We start from the raw sequence: 18,514 nt of genomic DNA, 5'->3' as shown, positions 1-18,514 counted from the left end.
TGATGCAATCAAAGAGATAACAGCAGTGTATTTGTTTTGTATTTCATGTGAATTGAGGTGTACTTGGTATTGTTATCACTTATTAACCTCATTTTTATTCTTTACAGAAAAAATGACAATAAAAAAATTGTTAAGAAGAGCACTGCAAAAAAGGAAGCACCAAAATATAATGTAAGCATATATATATATATATATATATATATATATATATATATATATATATATATCAAAACGACTCAATTTTTTTTTTGTATAAATATAGTTATGTAACATGATTCTCATTTATTTACAGAAAACTCATGATTTGAGATGCTCCACAAGATCCATTCATAATATATTCCATAATATAGGCAATGATAAGAAACCTATTGTCGAAAAATTGGGATTTGGTGCTACGACGTATATTCCTACCTTAAATATGCCGCATAAGCTCCTCAAAAAAATGACATATTCATTTGATTTATACGATAACACACTGCACATGCGTTACGATGTAATTGAGATCACCCATAAAAAAATAGGAGATGCCCTTAGCTTGAATGTATCTGGTAAAAATTTATTTTATAATTTATTCTATAAATCAAATTTTGATATTTTTTAAATTATTTATGTATTATTGAAATATTTTTACTGCTGTTGTAAGAGAGCACTATCCAAACAAAATTAAAAATAAATGAATCAGTGAGGAGCAAAAGAAAGTTATTGAAAACTTCAAAGGCTGGACTTTGTCACAATTGACAAACTCTATGATGGACATGAGTGTTGATGGCAAAAAAAAATCAGCTGAAATTCAAGAGGACATTCGTTCTCTTTATTCAGAAGTGGTTTTTGTTGCCGACAACAATAAATAAAATTTCTTATGTTCACATATTGTCCATTCTTCATGTGGACACAATACAAGAATGGAATTGGCATGCTCATGTGCTCAACTTCCTTATCAAGGACATCAGAGGGCACAAATTGATTAAAAAAAAAAAAAACTACAATTGATGGCTGCCTCTTTACTTTGATGATTGTATATTTTCGTGAATTCACAAAAAAGAATAAGTCGGTGGATACAATTTCTGGATCACTTTGGGTTCAACATTGGACTAAGAAAAAGCTAGTTGAAAAAATAGAAGCTGGGATAAAGAATAAAATGGTAACTCAACAGAAATCTTTTCTTCAATTTTAGTGTATTTGTTTTAAATATATTATGCTAACTAATATTTTTTTTTTGTTTTAGGGCATCGTGAAAAGAGCACAGATGAAAGACCAATCAAAAGAAAAAAAGAAGGGAAAAAAGAAGCAAAAAAAGAAAGAACAAAAGAAGTCACACAAGAAGAAGACTGTTATATCGCACTCATGTTCGAAAAGTGAAAGTGTTTCTGAGTATGAGTCTGATTCTGAACATGAATCACACAAGACATCGAAGAGAAAAAAATAACCTTAGAGAATGGCAAAGAAGGAAATATTACTTTTAGACGCCTTTTGTAAATATTTATTCCATTTATTTACCTCGTGTGTTTGTATTTTTTTAGGATGGAATCCAAAAAAAAGAAGCGCGTTATTGAAGATTCATCTTCCCAAACAGAGATTGAATCTGATGATGAGTAAGATTCATAAACTATCATTGTAATCCTATGTTTTGTTTTTTCATCAAAATTTTTTTTATAAACAGAATTTTTTGCATGTATTATCAGAAGTGAAGAAATGGAGAAAATAACAAAAAGAAGACTAAAAAAAATGACAAGTCTGCAAAAAAGTATGCGTCAATTTTTGGTTTATTTTGTCAATTTTATTGTGTTTATTTGCCTGGTGATTGTTTGCCTTTTTATGATGAAATCCAAAAAGTGGATGTTGTTGTGGATTTATCTTCCCAAAAAGAAACTAAATCTGATGATAAGTAAGATTCAGAAACTATCATTGTAATGCTATGTTTTGTTTTTTTCATTTAAATTTTATTTATTAACAGAATTTTTCGCATGTATTGTCATAAGTAAAGAAATGCAACAAATAACAAAAGCAAGAGTGAAGAAAATAAATTATAAGCCTGCACAAAAGTATGTGTTAATTTTTTGTATTTTTTATTGTATTTTTTGCATGATGATTGTTTGCTTTTTCAAGATGTAGGAAAACACTAGAGATATTCTAGAAAGTGGGCTCCACTCCACAGAAGCTCACTATGATTCTTCGCAAAAGTAAGATTCAATATCTAAATTTCTTTCTTTGTTAAAATTTTCTAAAACTTGATGTAATTACTCTAGTTTTACTAAATAATGTTTATTTTGTCCTTAGAAAGCCACACGTAAATTTGTCGAGTGAAAATGATCCTATGTTTCAAACACAAACACGCTATCAGAGCTCTGTAAATCAATCAAGTGATAACATGTAATTTTTGTTTCTCTTATCATTTCTTTATTTCTTGTGCTACCATAATCTGCTTCTGATTTCATATATTTTTTTAGAAGAAAAAACCCTTTAAGATTTTATTCAAGAAAAAAAGGCAAGAAAAAAATTGCAACTATATAAGTTCTTATACAACAGAAGTTATATTTTTATTAAATGCTTGGAGTGTAGTGGTGAGATGATTTCGGTGCATTACAGGTTTAAAGAACAAGATGAAACAGTGCATGAACCAAACCCTGTTTAGGAACCAATAATAGAAAAAGAAATCAAATTGAAGGAAAGGATCAGTAGCACAACTTTTGAAAATGATCCTAAAGAACAAATGATTGTTCTTCAAAAATAAACTCATTCTCAATCTGAACCACTAGATATGTGAGTTTTTCAATTCACTTTCAATATTCTAATCATTGAGTTAATCATTTTCACCTGAATGCTTACTGCATATTAACTTCTCCATTGTTTGTCTTCATTAAAGTTTTACTTCAAGTATTTGCTCCTTTTTCAGAAACGCCTATCTCAAGCCCTCCACAAACTCAACATCCTAGTGCAAAGTCTCCCACAGAGGAATATATGGAAGAAGAACCTATTAATGCGTAATTATTAATTAAATTCCTTTTCTAATAGTTTCGGTGTATTGTATGTGATTTGAGGTGCACTTAGTATTGTTGTCCTTTTTTATTGTAAGTAGGCAACAAAATGTTGTTGTAGTGATTCTGATATCATTTTGTGCATGTTTGATTCAGTTGCATATCTTCTTGAACTGACATTGTATGATGTAATCAAGAAATAATAGCGGTATATTTGGTTTGTCTTTCGGTGTATTTCATGTGAATTGAGGTGCACTTGGTATTGTTATATTAATTAAATTCTTTTTCTAATAGTTTTTCTGCATAATTTTTTTTGTGTAATCCTGCAGTCTTCCATAACCTCAACAACCTATTGCGAAGTCTCCCACAGAGGACGGAAGAACAACCTCAACAAGAAGCTCATGAGGAAGCTCTCCAAAAGCAAACTCAGCATGTAGCTCCTTCTAACGTGTAAGTTCTACTTAATTAAATTCTTTTTTAATATTTTCTGTCATTTTTAAACTATTTTATGTGTCATCATGCAACCATCTACCCGCTCAAGCCTTAATGATGGTTGCTAATGCTGCATTGAAGGATGACTTTGGTGCACCATCATTTAGTCTTGGGTTTAGTCAATCAAGCGATGAAGCTACAGTTACCCAAGAGAAGGAACCACCAGCTAATATGGAAAAATCTCAAGAGATCCCAACAGAGTTGGAACAGTTGATTGAGTGATGAATACTGGGATTGCAGCAACATTGAAATATGCTAAGGAGCAAAGTCTCTTACCAGAAAAGGTACAACCTACTCTGAGCTTCCTTGACAAGTTCAAAACTTCGGTGAAGCAAAAGAAAATACCACACGATCTTAAGGAGAAATGCTATCACTGGGTCACAAATATCAAGACTTATCAAGATGACAGCACTAATGAGTGAGAGACGATATTTAGGCTGAACCATGAATCTCAACTGGAGGCAACCAGAATGCACTTTGCATCTTTAAAAGATGAATCATATATTGAAAATTTAGTAATTATAGATTAACATTAGTGATCTTTTATGAGTTATTGTACCATATATCTAATAAGTTTGGGTTTTTTGTTTTCATAGGTGGTCTTCGCAGTTTGTCTCATTTTGAACAGGAAGAAAATTGAATTGAAAAACTCATATACTGTCTCCTCTGATATTGTGGTAAGCTCTAGTACCATTGAACTTTTTGTGTATTTGTAAAATATATGGTGTGCTAAAACTGTTTCTTTTAGTGTTATTCAAATTTTGCAGAATACAGTGTTGGCAAAAGATAAGGGCAACTTCCTTGATCCAAAAACTAACAAGCCCTTTCAGATTGAAGATTATGAGGACTATGAAAAAACTTGCATCCCATCCATTTGTAATTTTTTATTTCTAAAGCCTCTTAAATAATTATTTCATTAGTTTCTAATTAGACTAAAATATTTTTCTCTCTGGCCAAACTTTAGATATTTGTCCCAGTTTGCTATGCGGACCATTGGTGGCTATGGATTGCAGATGTTCAAAAAAAAATTTCATGTCCTTGACCTATATCACAAAACTTCTCCTTCAGATGGAAGAACAAAAATTAATAAATTTGTTGTAAGTTGTTTATGTGATACATATTTCTGTTTCCTGTATAAATTCTCTTGTTTCTATTTGTTGTTATCATTATATACATTCGGTACACTTCGGTTTGACATAAAGTGCACTGGTACTTGTTTGTGTGACATTATCATTTATTTATTTCGGTGTAATTAGGTGTTAAATATAGAGTTTCTTATATTTGTTTTTTTTGTTTTTAGGGGTTCATGATTTCACAAATGATGGTGTTTGCCGGAGGAAAACCTTCATGATTTCATCTGCTGCATTATTAAGTCCTTACTGTAAATTTACATCAGGAGATATTGATAGTAGATAGTTTGAATGCTATAAATTTTTAAGAATTTCTATACTCGTTGTCTACTGAATTGTCTGTGTAATGTATAGTTAAAATAAACACATAATTTATATCTTTGTAAATATTCAATCCAACCTTTTTGTAAATTTTTTTAGCAAAATTAGACTTCTATGAACCTGTATGTACTGTCTTGAAATCTTGTTAATCTGAATGAATCCAGGTTCACAAAAATGCAGAAAAAGAAGAATAATTTCTAAATATACAGAATTGCTACATCGAAAACTCTTCAAATAAACACTGAGAACGCTTACAATTTTTTTCGCAAATTTTTATCAGAAGATATAAATATTGTGTAGGTTGAATTTCTATACTGCTTAGCTATTGAATTGTTTGTGTACTATATATTTAAAACAAACAAATTTCTTGAAAAAATTGAAGAACCTAATCTCAAAACAAACAGTAACATGGTAAAATGGAACAAAACAAGAAAATATAAAAGTAAACCTCATTTTCATTAAAAAATATATTACATAAATTACACTGAAACTGTATCACAAAACACCAAAATTCCTTCAAACAAACACTGAGAAATCTATCTTATTCTCTTGAATCTCTAAAATGATAATTCATAATATGTTCATGTCTCATGATAATGGATCAAATTTGACTACACCATTGATTCACCATCTAAAAGGTTCAAATACAAAAAGTAAATCATATATTAGCACAACTAACATGCACAAACTCAAATTTTCCTTGGAAGAGGATTGAATTGTGTGATTGGATGGAATTAAGATGTGGTAATTTATGTAGTGTTGAATTTGATTTTGATTTGGTGATTGGTTATTATGAGTTATGAGAATGTGATATGAATTGGTGATTGAAATTATGAATTGATGAATTATTGAAATATTGAGTTGATTGAATTCGTGAATGTTGGGCCAGAGACCATGAATTTGGGCCGAAGACCGTGAAAGGTATATTTGGTAAGTTGGTAAATGTATTGAATGTTGATGCATGAGCTTGAGATGGTAATTATGTGATTGAGCGTGTGAAATTTGGTATTGAATTGTTAGAATAGAGGAATTGAAGATTGGAGATGTGAAAATGATTATTTACGGTTGTAATGTGTAAATTAAGTAGTCTTGAACTTTGGTTGAGGATAAATGAGTAAATTTGGATAGTTGGTAGGTGCTATATTGATGTCGAAATTGATTTTGGCTTGAGAACCTCTTAGAAAGTTCAAAATTCTGTTTTGGGTTAAAAACTAATTTTAAGCCAACTTCGGCGGGCATTAAAAACTATTTATTGATCTTTCCAACGGTTCAAGAATAGTTGAAAAATAATTTTTAACGAAAAAGTTATGCGCATTTAAGTTTTGGTAAAAAAAACTGCATTTCTGCAGCATATCAGCTTTTTCTGGATTCTTATATGCATGCATACGCGGAGGTGTAACGCGACGCGAGTATCTGGCTCTGCCCAGTATTCTTGTGTACATGGCATTGTCTCACATACGCGAACATGGCATTTTTAACGTCATGTGTATGCATCATTGGCATGCGTACGCAGAAACTTTTTATGTTAAACACTCTCACATATGCAGGAGGTGGTCCGCGTACGCAACTTTCCAAATTTTTAACATCATGTGTATACGAGAGGTGGCATGCATACGCATGACTACCCAGTTTTGCAGAAAATATATTTTTGTGTTTTTAACCATTCTTCGAGCCTTCTAACCCGCTATAAACCCCGTTATGAGCCTAGAGGCGGTGTAATGGAGGGTAGAGGAGTCAGAAATGATACATAATGAGTCGAGAAAGTGAACTGAAGAGAGATGGATCAAATGAAATGGGATGTGTGATGAAGATGAGTGTGATAATGAGGAATAATGATAGTTAGATTTAATTGAGAATGATGAGGTTGGCTATGAGAATGATGGATGATGAGGATTTATTTTAATTATGATTTTTAAATAAATTAAAACTATATTAAAAATGGATTTGAAAATAAAAATTAAATCTGATTGAGATATACCACCGAATAACATGCAGTGGCATTGTCCACTTGTTCCGGGTAAAGATCTGAGACACCGGATAAGATGCAGTGGCATTTTCCACTTGCTCTAGGTAAAGGTTCGAGACACCGGGTAAGATACAAGGGTTGAGTTTTATTACACTTGTTTCGAGTTGAGAATTGTAACACCACCTGGGTAAGAGGAAAGGGTTGAGGTTGTCCCCCTTGCTCTGAGTTTGGTCCCACTTGATGCATGTTGTGGTATTCCTGTCCAGGGTTCGCTACCAGACATATGTCCGGTATAACCAACAGATGATATCATCAGCCATAGAGCATGCATACATCATTTGCATTTGATTGAATTGTTTGGGCTTGTTATTTCTTGTCTTGGCTTGTTTAATTGTGCATAATTAAATATCTATGTGCTAAATGTCTTACTTGAATCTACTTGTGCATTATTTATTTGCTTTGCTTGTTTTTGCCTATCTGAGAGGTCTCTTATGCTGGTGTTGATTGATGCTAAGGGCTATTCTATTTGGAGTTTGGAGGATGATGGAAAACTTTGAGAGGAATGATTGTGAAAACTTTAGTAAAGGTGAATTAGACTAGCATTTCCTAGGAGAGTTGCCTGATTACAGATTAGTGAGAACCTAAGATGGAAATGTTAATGTATGAAGTTTCAGATTGCTTAGTGAGTTTCCTATTACCTTATATTGTATCTCTTTTGGCACTTTTACCGTACTGGAAATCCATGGGTTGGGAGTTTTCATTCCGTATATATCTTTTGTTTTTCAGATGCAGGTCTTAGTGCTTTTCAGTGAGTTGGAGTTTATTTGAAAGATGGAAAAGTTTATTTTAACTCTACTTTGTACTTTGTTTAGTATCTCTCCTCTTATTTTGGAAAATATTTAATGATGTATGTATATATTTCTTTTGAAACTTTGCCTATAGAGGCTTTGATGTATCTTTGGAAGAGTTAGGATTTGTTATCAACTATTTTCAATTCTGTAACCCTAACCGACCTAAACTTCGCAGATCGTGTCTAGTGGCTATATATATATACACGTTGTCATTACTCTATTCTGTCTTTAAGTTTTTAATTTTTAATTTTACTTTGTTTCACGAACGCGCTATATTCCCGATACGTATGTGTTTGCGCTCATGATTTCCTTTTACTCTTTTTAGGCTTCTAGTTTAATACTTTCTTCAAGTTATATGTATTACAACTCCACCTTGAGTCGTACCACCTTAGTATCATTGACTTATGACTCGAGCATAAGGATTTGAATGTTAGGGTGTTACAAAATATTGAGTTCAAAACCTATTTTACAACTTCATATATCGTAAAACATAGAGCGAAATGTGTTGATCTTGTGATCCAATTCACCTTTTCTCTAAATTATGCTTGAACTTCCTTGAACTTCTCGTGAGCACACACATGCTGAAATTGAGCTTCTATTGATGATTTTATTGCATACGGTATGATAGTATGAAAATCTGCAGCATCTAATCCTCTCTCTCTACTCTCTACTTCTTAGGCAATTATCATACTGTTTGACAAATTGTATAAGTGAGATGTTGTGCGTAATAAATTTATGGTTTAATTACTTTGCATGTCCCTATAGTTTCACCGAATTTTTTGTTAGGTCCCTATACTTTTTTCTTTTCAATTGGTCCCTAGGTGTTAATTTTTTTTCAATTTAGTCCCTGCCATGACAAAACCGTTTAAAATAACAGAATATTCTGTTAAAAATAGAATATTCTCATAATTAATTTAGAATAACTAATTAAACACCTCTCTATTTTTTTAAAATACCAAAACAGCCCTTGATCTCCAAAATGAGAGATCCCTTGCCAGCCCTAACTTTCTCTGTCTTTGTTGGAGTTGTGCACAAGGATGCTGTGAACCGCCGACATGTCCGCCACCACGATCGTTAACCTGTTACCCACCAAGCCAAATACGCACTTCATCTTCTTTCTTTCTTTGTTCTTCTTTTTTCCTTTTTCTTCCTCACTTCACGAATCTCTTTATCTTCTTTTCCCCTCTCACGGCAAAATAGGGAACAGTAAGTTCTTGGCGTTTCTCCTCCGTTCGTTGGGTTCATCATCCATCTGCATCATCGTTCGTGGTGGTGTGAGCGTACGTCGGTTGGTGGTCTTCCATCGCTTCTGATATGCTATGTACTGTTCGTCCGTCTGCTCTGCTCTGCTCTGCTCCACGTTGTTCGTCCGTGGGTTTCGTGGCGTTCCCTTGCCGGGCCGCACCTCGCTGCCTGAAGTCAATATGCCAAAACAGGTAACGAGTTAAATTTTTTGTTTGTTTTTCAAAGTTGATGAAACATATTTAAGCATATGATAATTTTTTTTTGAGATAATGGTTTTTGAGTTGGATTACAAAAAATATAGCAGTGGTTGAATACCTATTTTTTGAATTGATTTCTGAATTTTTTTCTATGTAATGGTTTAAGGTTTACAATATATATATATATATATATATATATATATATATATTAGTGAGGAAGAGATTGAGCTAAGGAAACCCTATTTGGATTTGGTTGGTAATGCAAAAACGGTTGTAGAGACTCTGAATAAGGATATTAAGGATGATCTTTTTGTTTGACCAGGAACCACCCTTGAGAGAAGCTATATTGAAGAAGTCTAAGGATAATGCGCCAAAGATGGAGGCTCAGATTGCTAAGGATGTTGTGCCATTCAATTTCTTAACACCAATGAGGATCATAAGAGATGCAATTTTTGGAGTCGGAAGCCCGGCTCCGGTAGTGGTGTCCGAGGGTGCAAACACCATGGATGTAGGTAGGGCTGTGTTGGTTCAGACAGAGCACAGGACTAGGTTGGATGCAGGGACTTGGGGGACCATAGGGGTTGTCCTCGGTTATTGCATTGCTACTGTAGTGGCTTGTCCCGATTGACTTATTGTTGCAGTTGAAGGGGATTTTGGATTCAGATTTAGTACCATTGAAGTTGAGGTATATACTGCTGAACCCATACTTATTGATGCCCTTATCTTTAGTTATATTTTCATCTGTCATATAGTGGAATGGTTCTTATTTTAGTCTCAACATTGTTAAGTAACAACCAGTATGAGAAAGTGTATGAAATTGAGAATATGATGATTGATTCTATTGATTCACGCATCTCAAATAAATGTTTATAGAAACAAATTAAGGTCTAACCACAAATCGTAAAATGCTAGCAGAAATTTTTACTGCAATTGTTTTGAACTAGGATCTTCCATGAACTCTTTTATGTTTCTATCCATAGCTAGTAGTTCTGTGATAGATAGGATTACATAAGCTGGTGTAATTACTATACGACAACCCAAAATTCCAAGTTCTAGGAAATTTTTTTTACTAGTTACTAGTGAGTACTGAGTACTGAATAGTGGTAAAGGTAAATTATGATTGTTTGCAAGAGTCTTTTTTTTTGGAAACTAAATTATAAGAGTCGGTGACTATTAATGCTGTTTGTAATGGTTTAATCCAGGGATGTGGAGTGAAAATTCTGGACTGTTGCCTTATATGTCTTATCTTTTTTCGATACTTGAGAAAATATGTATTGCCTTATATGTCTTATCTTCTTTTCAATCTAGATACCAGTTACCTATGGTAGTGATTGTTTTCAACCATGGAAGTGTATATGGTGGTGACCGGAGAACCCCTAAAGAGTTAAATAGACCTCACAAAGATGATCTTGCTCCGACTTTCTTTGTTTCAAAAGCAGGCTACAGGCTACCATGCTTTGATTGAAGTTTTTGGTGGACTATCTTGTTGGGACACTTGATAAACTCAAGTATGCTTTGATTGAAGCTTTTAGTGGACTCTCTTGTTGGGACACTTGATGAACTCAAGTCTACTCTTTATTTTTGATCCTATGTTGGTTTAGAGAGTGGGAGTGGGAGGCTGCAACACAAGAACTGATTTATAGATTACCTGTATTACACTGAAATTATGTTTTCTATGGTTTTTATTTTTAGATTTTAAATTTCAATAACACAAATTATATAACCTTGTGGTTTTTTATGGTGTACCATGATATGATAAAGACACAAATTATATTTTATGAATCCACACAAATATAAAATATTATATGATCATAATAAATACTTGAATAATGGAAATTGAATTTTATATATACTTATTACTACTATTTCTGTTTCATTTTATCCATTCTTTTTTTTTTCTTTATGTTCTTTAAAAATAAGGTATTTTGAAAGTAAAAAAATAAAAAAGAAAAACTATTTTTGGTACAATTTGTATATAAATAAGCAAAAGAATGATAGTGACAAAATAAAAAGGATTATAGGAATATCTTTCATTGAATATTTATAGTTTCATCGAATTTTCAATTAGGTCTCTATACTTTTTTTTCTTTTCAATTGGGTCCCTAAGGGTATATAAGTAATTTCACAATTCACTAACATTTTTTTACGTTTAACGTTAACAGGGACTAAATTGAAAAAAAAATAATGTACAGGGACCCAATTGAAAAGAAAAAAAAAGTATTAGGACCTAATTGAAAATTCGGTGAAACTATAAGGGCCTGCAGAGTAATTAAACCGAATTAAAAAAAGCATGCGTGCTCTTGCTCCTTTGTGTACTTCTCATCTAGGCCCAAAAGTGATGATCGAGATAAATTGGGATCCATAAATGACGATCTTTGAAAAGATCTAAAAAATGAGAAAATACCTAAATCACAACCAAATTCACCAAAATTTATACAGGTTGACACCTTTACTACACAAGCAAAACACATAAATATCTAGACACTAAAAGTAACAACACCAGTTAATCCTAATAAAGACACAATTACCTAAAAACTACTTACTGTCACCAACACCATACTTCATCAGAAAAACATTTCAATTCCTATCAAATGCTTTCTTTGTAAAAGAGTTCTAAACAACATGACTTATCTCGTGTTCGATTTCTTCGTGTCGCTTGTAACCATTTAATTTTTGTAGAATCTTCTTCATGATATGCTAAATACACCATCTATGAACTGTTGTGGGTATACAAGCCTCAATAGCTTTTTGCATCAATGCACATTGATTGGTAAACATGCCTTTTGGAGTATTTTTTTCCATACAACGTAGTCAACATTTAAATAACTATTTGAATGATTGAATATCCTCGTTTTTCATCAAATCATATCCTAGAAGCGTTGAATGACCGTAGTGATTCACACCAACAAAAAAATCGAAAACCAAATTATACCTGATGGCAACAACACAGAAACAAATCATGAAAAAGATATCATATACAGTGAAAGTAGTTTCAAAAAGCACATAAACCAGAACAATACTTGTTAGTATTGTAAGTGGTATCGAATAAAATAACATCTCCAAAATACTCACAAGCAGCCCTGCTTCTTGCATCCGCCCAAAAAGCCATCTTAATTAACTGATCAACCTCAAGTTCAAGCTCCAAAAAAAATTCTAATTCTTATCTTTCATTCTTAATAAGTATTTTTTAAATTCTTTTACATCCTCTAGTTTCGAAACATTACACACTTCTCTCGTAATGTAATTTCTCACATCATTTTTAATAAAACTTAATTCACGATAACTCCCTGCTGCTACGACAAATGATTGATATATTTTCCATGGTCTGATTCCAATTTCATCATTATTCTAAATTGTACGGCGTACAGACATGCTTAATTCCCTGTGTTGTTTAAGCATCTTTGCTTGATTTGGAGAACACAAATGTGAACCTTCGAAATGATCCAAACACCAACGTCCTTCAATATATGTATATAAATTTTTGCAGGACAATTTAATCCAGCTGAGGGATTTGTCTTCTAAATTGGAGATATGTTCGATTTTCATTTCCCCTCTCTGCTTCATGTAATTAATTGGTTCTTAATTTTATTTTTCCTCTTATTTGTGTTCTGAATTTTCGTAGAAAAACCTGCAAGTTTAGAATAATTTTTGTAGAATTTTTTAACTTCTTCAAGCATGTTAAAAGTCATCCCTACCTTTGGCACGAGCTGCTCATCAACATCACATAGAAATTGAAAATACACCGAAAGCATTTCCAAAATAAAACAATTTATAACTCCAAATACATCGAAATTGACAACGAAACAGATTCATCAAAGTAATAATTTAGATTCAGAACTCCTACATTACATTCAAATTCAAACCATCAACCATGAAGAACAATTTTCACATACAAAAACAAAATTATTCAATTACGGAATCATAATACTAACAAACTACATTAACTAGATTCAAACCACACCTCAACCACTTGATTCGATTCAAAATAAAAATACAATTCGTCCTGGTTCAATTGACAGTCTAAACTTAAAAATACACCGAAAGCATTTTCAAAATAAACCAATATATATCTCCAAATACACAGAAACTAGGAACGAAACAGATTCATCAAAATAATAATTCAGATTTAGAACTCCTACATTACATTCAAATTCAAACCATCAATCGTAAACAACGATTTTCACAAATAAAAACAAAATTATTCAACTACAGAATTATAAACTACTAACAAACTACATTAACTAGATTCGAACTACATCTCAGCCACTTGATTTGATTAAAAATAATAATCTAATTTGCTCTAGTTCAATTGACAGTATGAACTTGAATCATTCATTATTTTCAAAAAAACACCTGTTTAAAGCTGATTTCACTGCTTGATTTCAAAAATTTGATCTATATTTTCAAATAAAATAAAAAAACATTGATCTTGAACGAAGAGAACAAAGAAAACATAGAGAAAAAAGAGAATGCAGAGAATGCAGAGATGGAAGAGAACGCAGAAAACGCACAAAAAATTTGAAAATGAAAACAAAATCCGCATGAAAAACGCAATTATATATTCGTGCGTTAAGTCAAAAATTTGTTAGTGGTAATGACGCGTGGAGGTGAAGGTTAAAGCTACTTAATTAGTTAAATGACTTGGATCTAGAGATTAATTATTACTAAAAATGCCAGAGATTGAGACGATAGACAATAAATTTTCGAATCTAAAATGTGATGCTCATGAAATAAAATTAAGGAACCATCTTGCTTGAATAATGATAAGGTTTTTGAAGTTAATAGCAGGCATTCTTTGTGCTTTATACTATAGTGGTCTTAGCAATTTGGTACTTTTTCAAACCACCTAACTTAGTTGCTATCTTTGTCAACAAAAATAGTGGTTTCAGATACGATGTTTGAAATTTGCATAAAAACTGGGAGGATTTTATTTTATTAAAGGAGGAAAAAAGAAAATGTTGGCGGTTTTATTGTTCAATGCACCAGCAATTAGGTCCAAGCTAGATGCACCTAAATGACAAAACAAAGTCTAAAAAGGAGAGTAAAAGAGATTAAGAGTGGTCTTCACATTTTCTATGCTTTTATTACTCTCACTCACATATGCCTTACTTTCTCTTAGCATGATCATATTCTAACAAAAGTTCTACTTTCACTATCTTATCTCCTCTCTTTGTCATTTTGTCAACCCTTCAATGCTTTCCCCTAAGTACCTCTTACTATCCATCATATTTTAAATCAAACAAGGTTGTATCTTGAGACTTGCGAGAAAAAAAAGAAAAAGACGATTTTAGAGTGGGAGAATCAAAATGAAAAAAAAAAATCTCGTTATTAGTTTAAAATAGGTAAAAAAATAGGTAAAAAAAAAGAAGGGGGGGGGGGGTTTGAAGGTTTAATATAAAAAATGCTATTTACAAACAGAAAATTAATCACTAAATTAGCTAATATAAATTTATGTATAAATATATATTATTTAATTTATTTTTAATATATATTTTATATAGATGACTGATTTGATTGTCAATTTTCAGTGTATATATAGTATAGTTATAATTATATATTTTATAATTTTATGCTTTATTAAACTATTAGGCATAAAAAGATAGTAGTAATATAATAATTTATTAAAGATAAAAAAAAAGGTGAATTAAATTTAAATTTTATAAAATTTTCTTCTAAAACTCTTCAAAACCAAATTTGTGAACATATCTCAAAACAAGAAAAGGAGAAGGAATAGAAAAAGAAAAGAAAAAGAAAAAGGTAGCATTATTGGGTGCAATTATAACATAACACTATCCTCCGGTACAATTATTACAGTTTCTTTTAGTAGTTTTTCAACCCATGGTAACTCGGAGAATATATTGCAAATTACTAATATTCTATTAAGAAAATATTTTTTACACACTAAACTTTTCATACAATATACTATTTACTATTTTAAATTTTTTATATACTTCTTATTCTAATACTTCAATTTTTTACCTTTTTACCCTTAAATTGAAGTGCACAAATCAATTAAGTTTTCTTAAACAAGACCATTAGCCATACCATAGATATTGTGAATCTCTTCTCTTTTTCTACTAACATTTATTTGGGGGAAGGGGGTACTTAGTTTCTTGCCACTGTTAAAACATTGATTGTATCACAACTACAACTCAGAACTTTGAATCTTTAATGTCAGATGTGAATAACAATCATTCAGACCAGTAACTAACCTACTTAATCTTCTGCTTTTTAACCCTACACTCTTTAATTATCTTTGTCCTTGTTTCCTCTCTCATGTTTCACACCATTGGAATTTTCTTTCTTGAGTGCTTTGAAATTGTCTATTCTTAGAATTTTGGTCCATAAAGCATCACTAAGCAAAAAGAGATTTTTAACTGATCAAATAGTGGCATGGTTTAAGGACAATTTGTCTACCAAAAAAAAAAAAAAACTTTTATGATCAACAATTCAACACATATATAGGTCCTACCCTATGATCATTGCAAATACATGGGTCCAATGCAAAATTCAATTTTTCCCATCATCACATACACAATAATAATAGGTCCTATTCAAAACACAGTTTTTATGATCATCACATGAATAGGTCCTAAGTCTAAGATTATTGTGAAAGCAGTACAACTTGAGTACTGAGATTCTGCTTAAATTTTCAGCATTTAGAAAACAAAGAGAAAGGTCCTTGCCTTAATTCTTAATCTAGAAGGGAACTATAAAATTGATAGTTGATACAATCATACAAAATGTTTCTCTTCCAATAGTAGTCAGAAAATATCAAAATAAATCAGAAAAAGGAAAATTTAGACAAAGACCAAAATAAGACACATTATCATATCTGGGGTGTGAGAGTCGCCAGAGAAATTGATCAGAATATATGAAATTGGCAAAATCAAGAAGAGGGACCCTCTAAATCTGAAGACTCAACCCTCTTGGTAAAATTGACATACTCACTTTCCTCTTGGTGCAGCTTTTCTGTGATGACAACATAGGATTCTGCTATGTCCTTAGTAAAATGTGTCCCTCCTTAGCTGCATCATCCTTATTTCCTTGTCCTCTATTTGCCTTCTTTGGATTCTGTTCAACCTCTGAACACAATTCCACTGTGGTGGTTGATGACTTGATGATTTAAAACTGGAATCACACATGTGAAACCATAATTGATTGAATTTAAAGCATAATCCTTTGGAGTGGGGTGGGGGAGGTTAAACAAAATTCCATGAAAACCTCTCCATGGAATAAAATTAAGAGAAAAAATGATAAAAATAAAAATTTTCAGTGGACAATACAATTATTTTTGTTTTTCACTTATGGAAGAAGGTAGAAAAGAAAAAGAAAAAGATTGCAATAAAGAAAGAAGGGCCTTGCCATTTCATGGTAAGGAAGAAGAACAATTTTACAATTAGACCAAGCTCTCTACCTTGTTGAAAAAAATCATTCAAATTTCCAAATCACCATGTGATCAATTTTCTTGATCCTCTCTCTCTCTCTATCTAAATCGTCATCATCACCATCATCATCATAATCAACAACAACAACAACAGCACAAGTTATAGCGTTGTACAAACACAATCTCTTCTTTTTTTTTTCCTTCATCTTCATCATATTTTCCTCTTCAGGAAGGTGAAGACTCTGAAACTCTAGGTGATGTCAAAGGGAAAAGAGGCAAAAGCTGTGGCTCTGAACCTCTAGGAGTATTCATGGGAGAAGGATGCAAATAGAAACCCTTTTCAGCTATGGCTTTTTCTTCCTCTGATGAATTTCCAAGTGAAGGTGAGGACTTGTCAAAAGGGTCATCATCATTCAATGGTGTGACAGGGCTAAGAGCAAGGGAAGGGAAATCAAGCAAGCTTGGTGAGAGGATCTCAGGCTTGTTCCTGGGTGAGAATCCTGGAGAATTGTTATGGTGTGCAAGTGCAAAATTTGGCATGAGGGTATTGATCATGAGGCTGTTCTTGAGGCTGCTGTTCCTCCTCTCATAGAGCTTGAACCCTTGTTGCTGCTTCTTGTTTGGTCCTGTCTTGATTGGAGGGATGTTGAAGTTCCTTGATGAAGATGGTGGCAACAATGGATCTTGAAGCTGTTGCTTTGCTGCTGATGATGATGGTGATGGTGGTGGTGGTGCCGCCGTTGTTCTTGTTGTTGTTTCTGATGAACCTGTTAGCATCTGAACCACTTGCTTGAAGTTTGTGGTGTCAGCTTGAACAAAAGTTGTTGGATAAGGGTTTGTGTCAGATCTGGGGATAATTGTTTTTGGTGTTAATGGTGGTGTTGAGATTTGGATGCCATTGTTGTTGTTGTTGTTGCTGTTGCTGCTGCTTATGCAGTTGCTGACATTGCTTCTTGGTGAGTTCATAGGAGATGGGTGATTATGATTATGACCATGATTATGATTATTCTCCCTATGATCTTGATGATGATGAAGCCTTGAAGTGATTTCCATTGATGGGGGTGTGTTTTTTCTGTCTTTTTGGTTTGGAACTTTAATCAAACATCTAACCTGCAAAAGTAAGAGAGGAAAAGGTTGGGGGTTTGGTTTGGAATGGAGATTGGAAAAATTAGGACTCTAAGGTCTAAACTATGGGATGGAAAATTGGAAAAGGGTGAAAAACAAGGCGTTGGTTTGAGGGAAAGAAAGAGGGTTGCTTTTTATTGTGCTTGTGTGGTTGTTTTGTTGTGATGTGCCTTCTCTTCTTTCTTTATACTATTGTCTTTTTTTTTTTTTTTTTTTTTTGCTTTCTCTTTTTTCTTATAGTATTTGAGTACCCTTTTCTATATATTAAAAAAAAAAACTCTCCTCTCCTTGAAAACTGAATAAATACAAATGTTACTATGTTGTTTTAGTGGGGCTTTGTGAGGTTTGGTTGGGTTGATGAAGAGAAAAGAAATGCCCCTCAAAGGGTTTTGAGGCTTTATAAAGAACACAAAAACAAAGGATTTTGTTGAAATTAGAATTCAGAATTTTTTTGGCAATGAGCATCTGTACCACACCACTGACAGAGTTATCAATATTTTTTTCAGCAATTATTTTTCATATATTTTATCAATTCTGGTGTCATTTTTTATTCTAATATTTAACCTCTTATTTTATTTTTTTATATTCACTTTTAGTTATAAAAAATACAAATAACACATGTCTATCAATATAATGGGTCAAATTATAAAGATACATATCATTTATTTAAACTTATTTGTTATATAACTTTAATGAAAATGTAAAATGAAGTGTTTTTTTTTTTTAAAAAAAAATAGTACTTATAAATTTGATAAGAAATTACTAATATTTTAAGAACACCTTTTAAAAATACTTAGAAGGTGTTCTTAAATATTAAATTTTACA

The 18,514-nt window shown here is 32.2% G+C and overlaps 1 protein-coding gene and 1 pseudogene across 1 annotated transcript; one reads left to right on the top strand and one right to left on the bottom strand.

Moving 5' to 3' along the window:
• Nucleotides 1-3,688: 3,688 nt before the first annotated feature.
• On the top strand, nt 3,689-10,642 carry LOC107610769 (2-hydroxyacyl-CoA lyase-like; annotated as a pseudogene).
• A 5,139-nt stretch (nt 10,643-15,781) lies between these two features.
• Nucleotides 15,782-17,927, bottom strand: LOC107613732 (VQ motif-containing protein). The gene is made up of 2 exons (XM_088497382.1): nt 16,595-17,927; nt 15,782-16,308 (listed from the first exon to the last, which is right to left on the bottom strand). Exon 1 carries the CDS (start codon nt 17,615-17,617, stop codon nt 16,790-16,792), a length of 828 nt encoding a protein of 275 aa, XP_088353508.1. The 5' UTR covers nt 17,618-17,927; the 3' UTR covers nt 15,782-16,308; nt 16,595-16,789.
• Between the last annotated feature and the right edge of the window lie 587 nt (nt 17,928-18,514).

This window comes from Arachis ipaensis, chromosome B8, assembly GCF_059453495.1.
Source record: "Arachis ipaensis isolate K30076 ecotype BB chromosome B8, ASM5945349v1, whole genome shotgun sequence".
In the NCBI taxonomy this organism is placed as follows: Eukaryota; Viridiplantae; Streptophyta; class Magnoliopsida; order Fabales; family Fabaceae; genus Arachis; species Arachis ipaensis.
The sequence above is the reverse complement of the archived record's forward strand: the minus strand, read 5'-3'. Positions and strand labels throughout refer to the sequence as shown.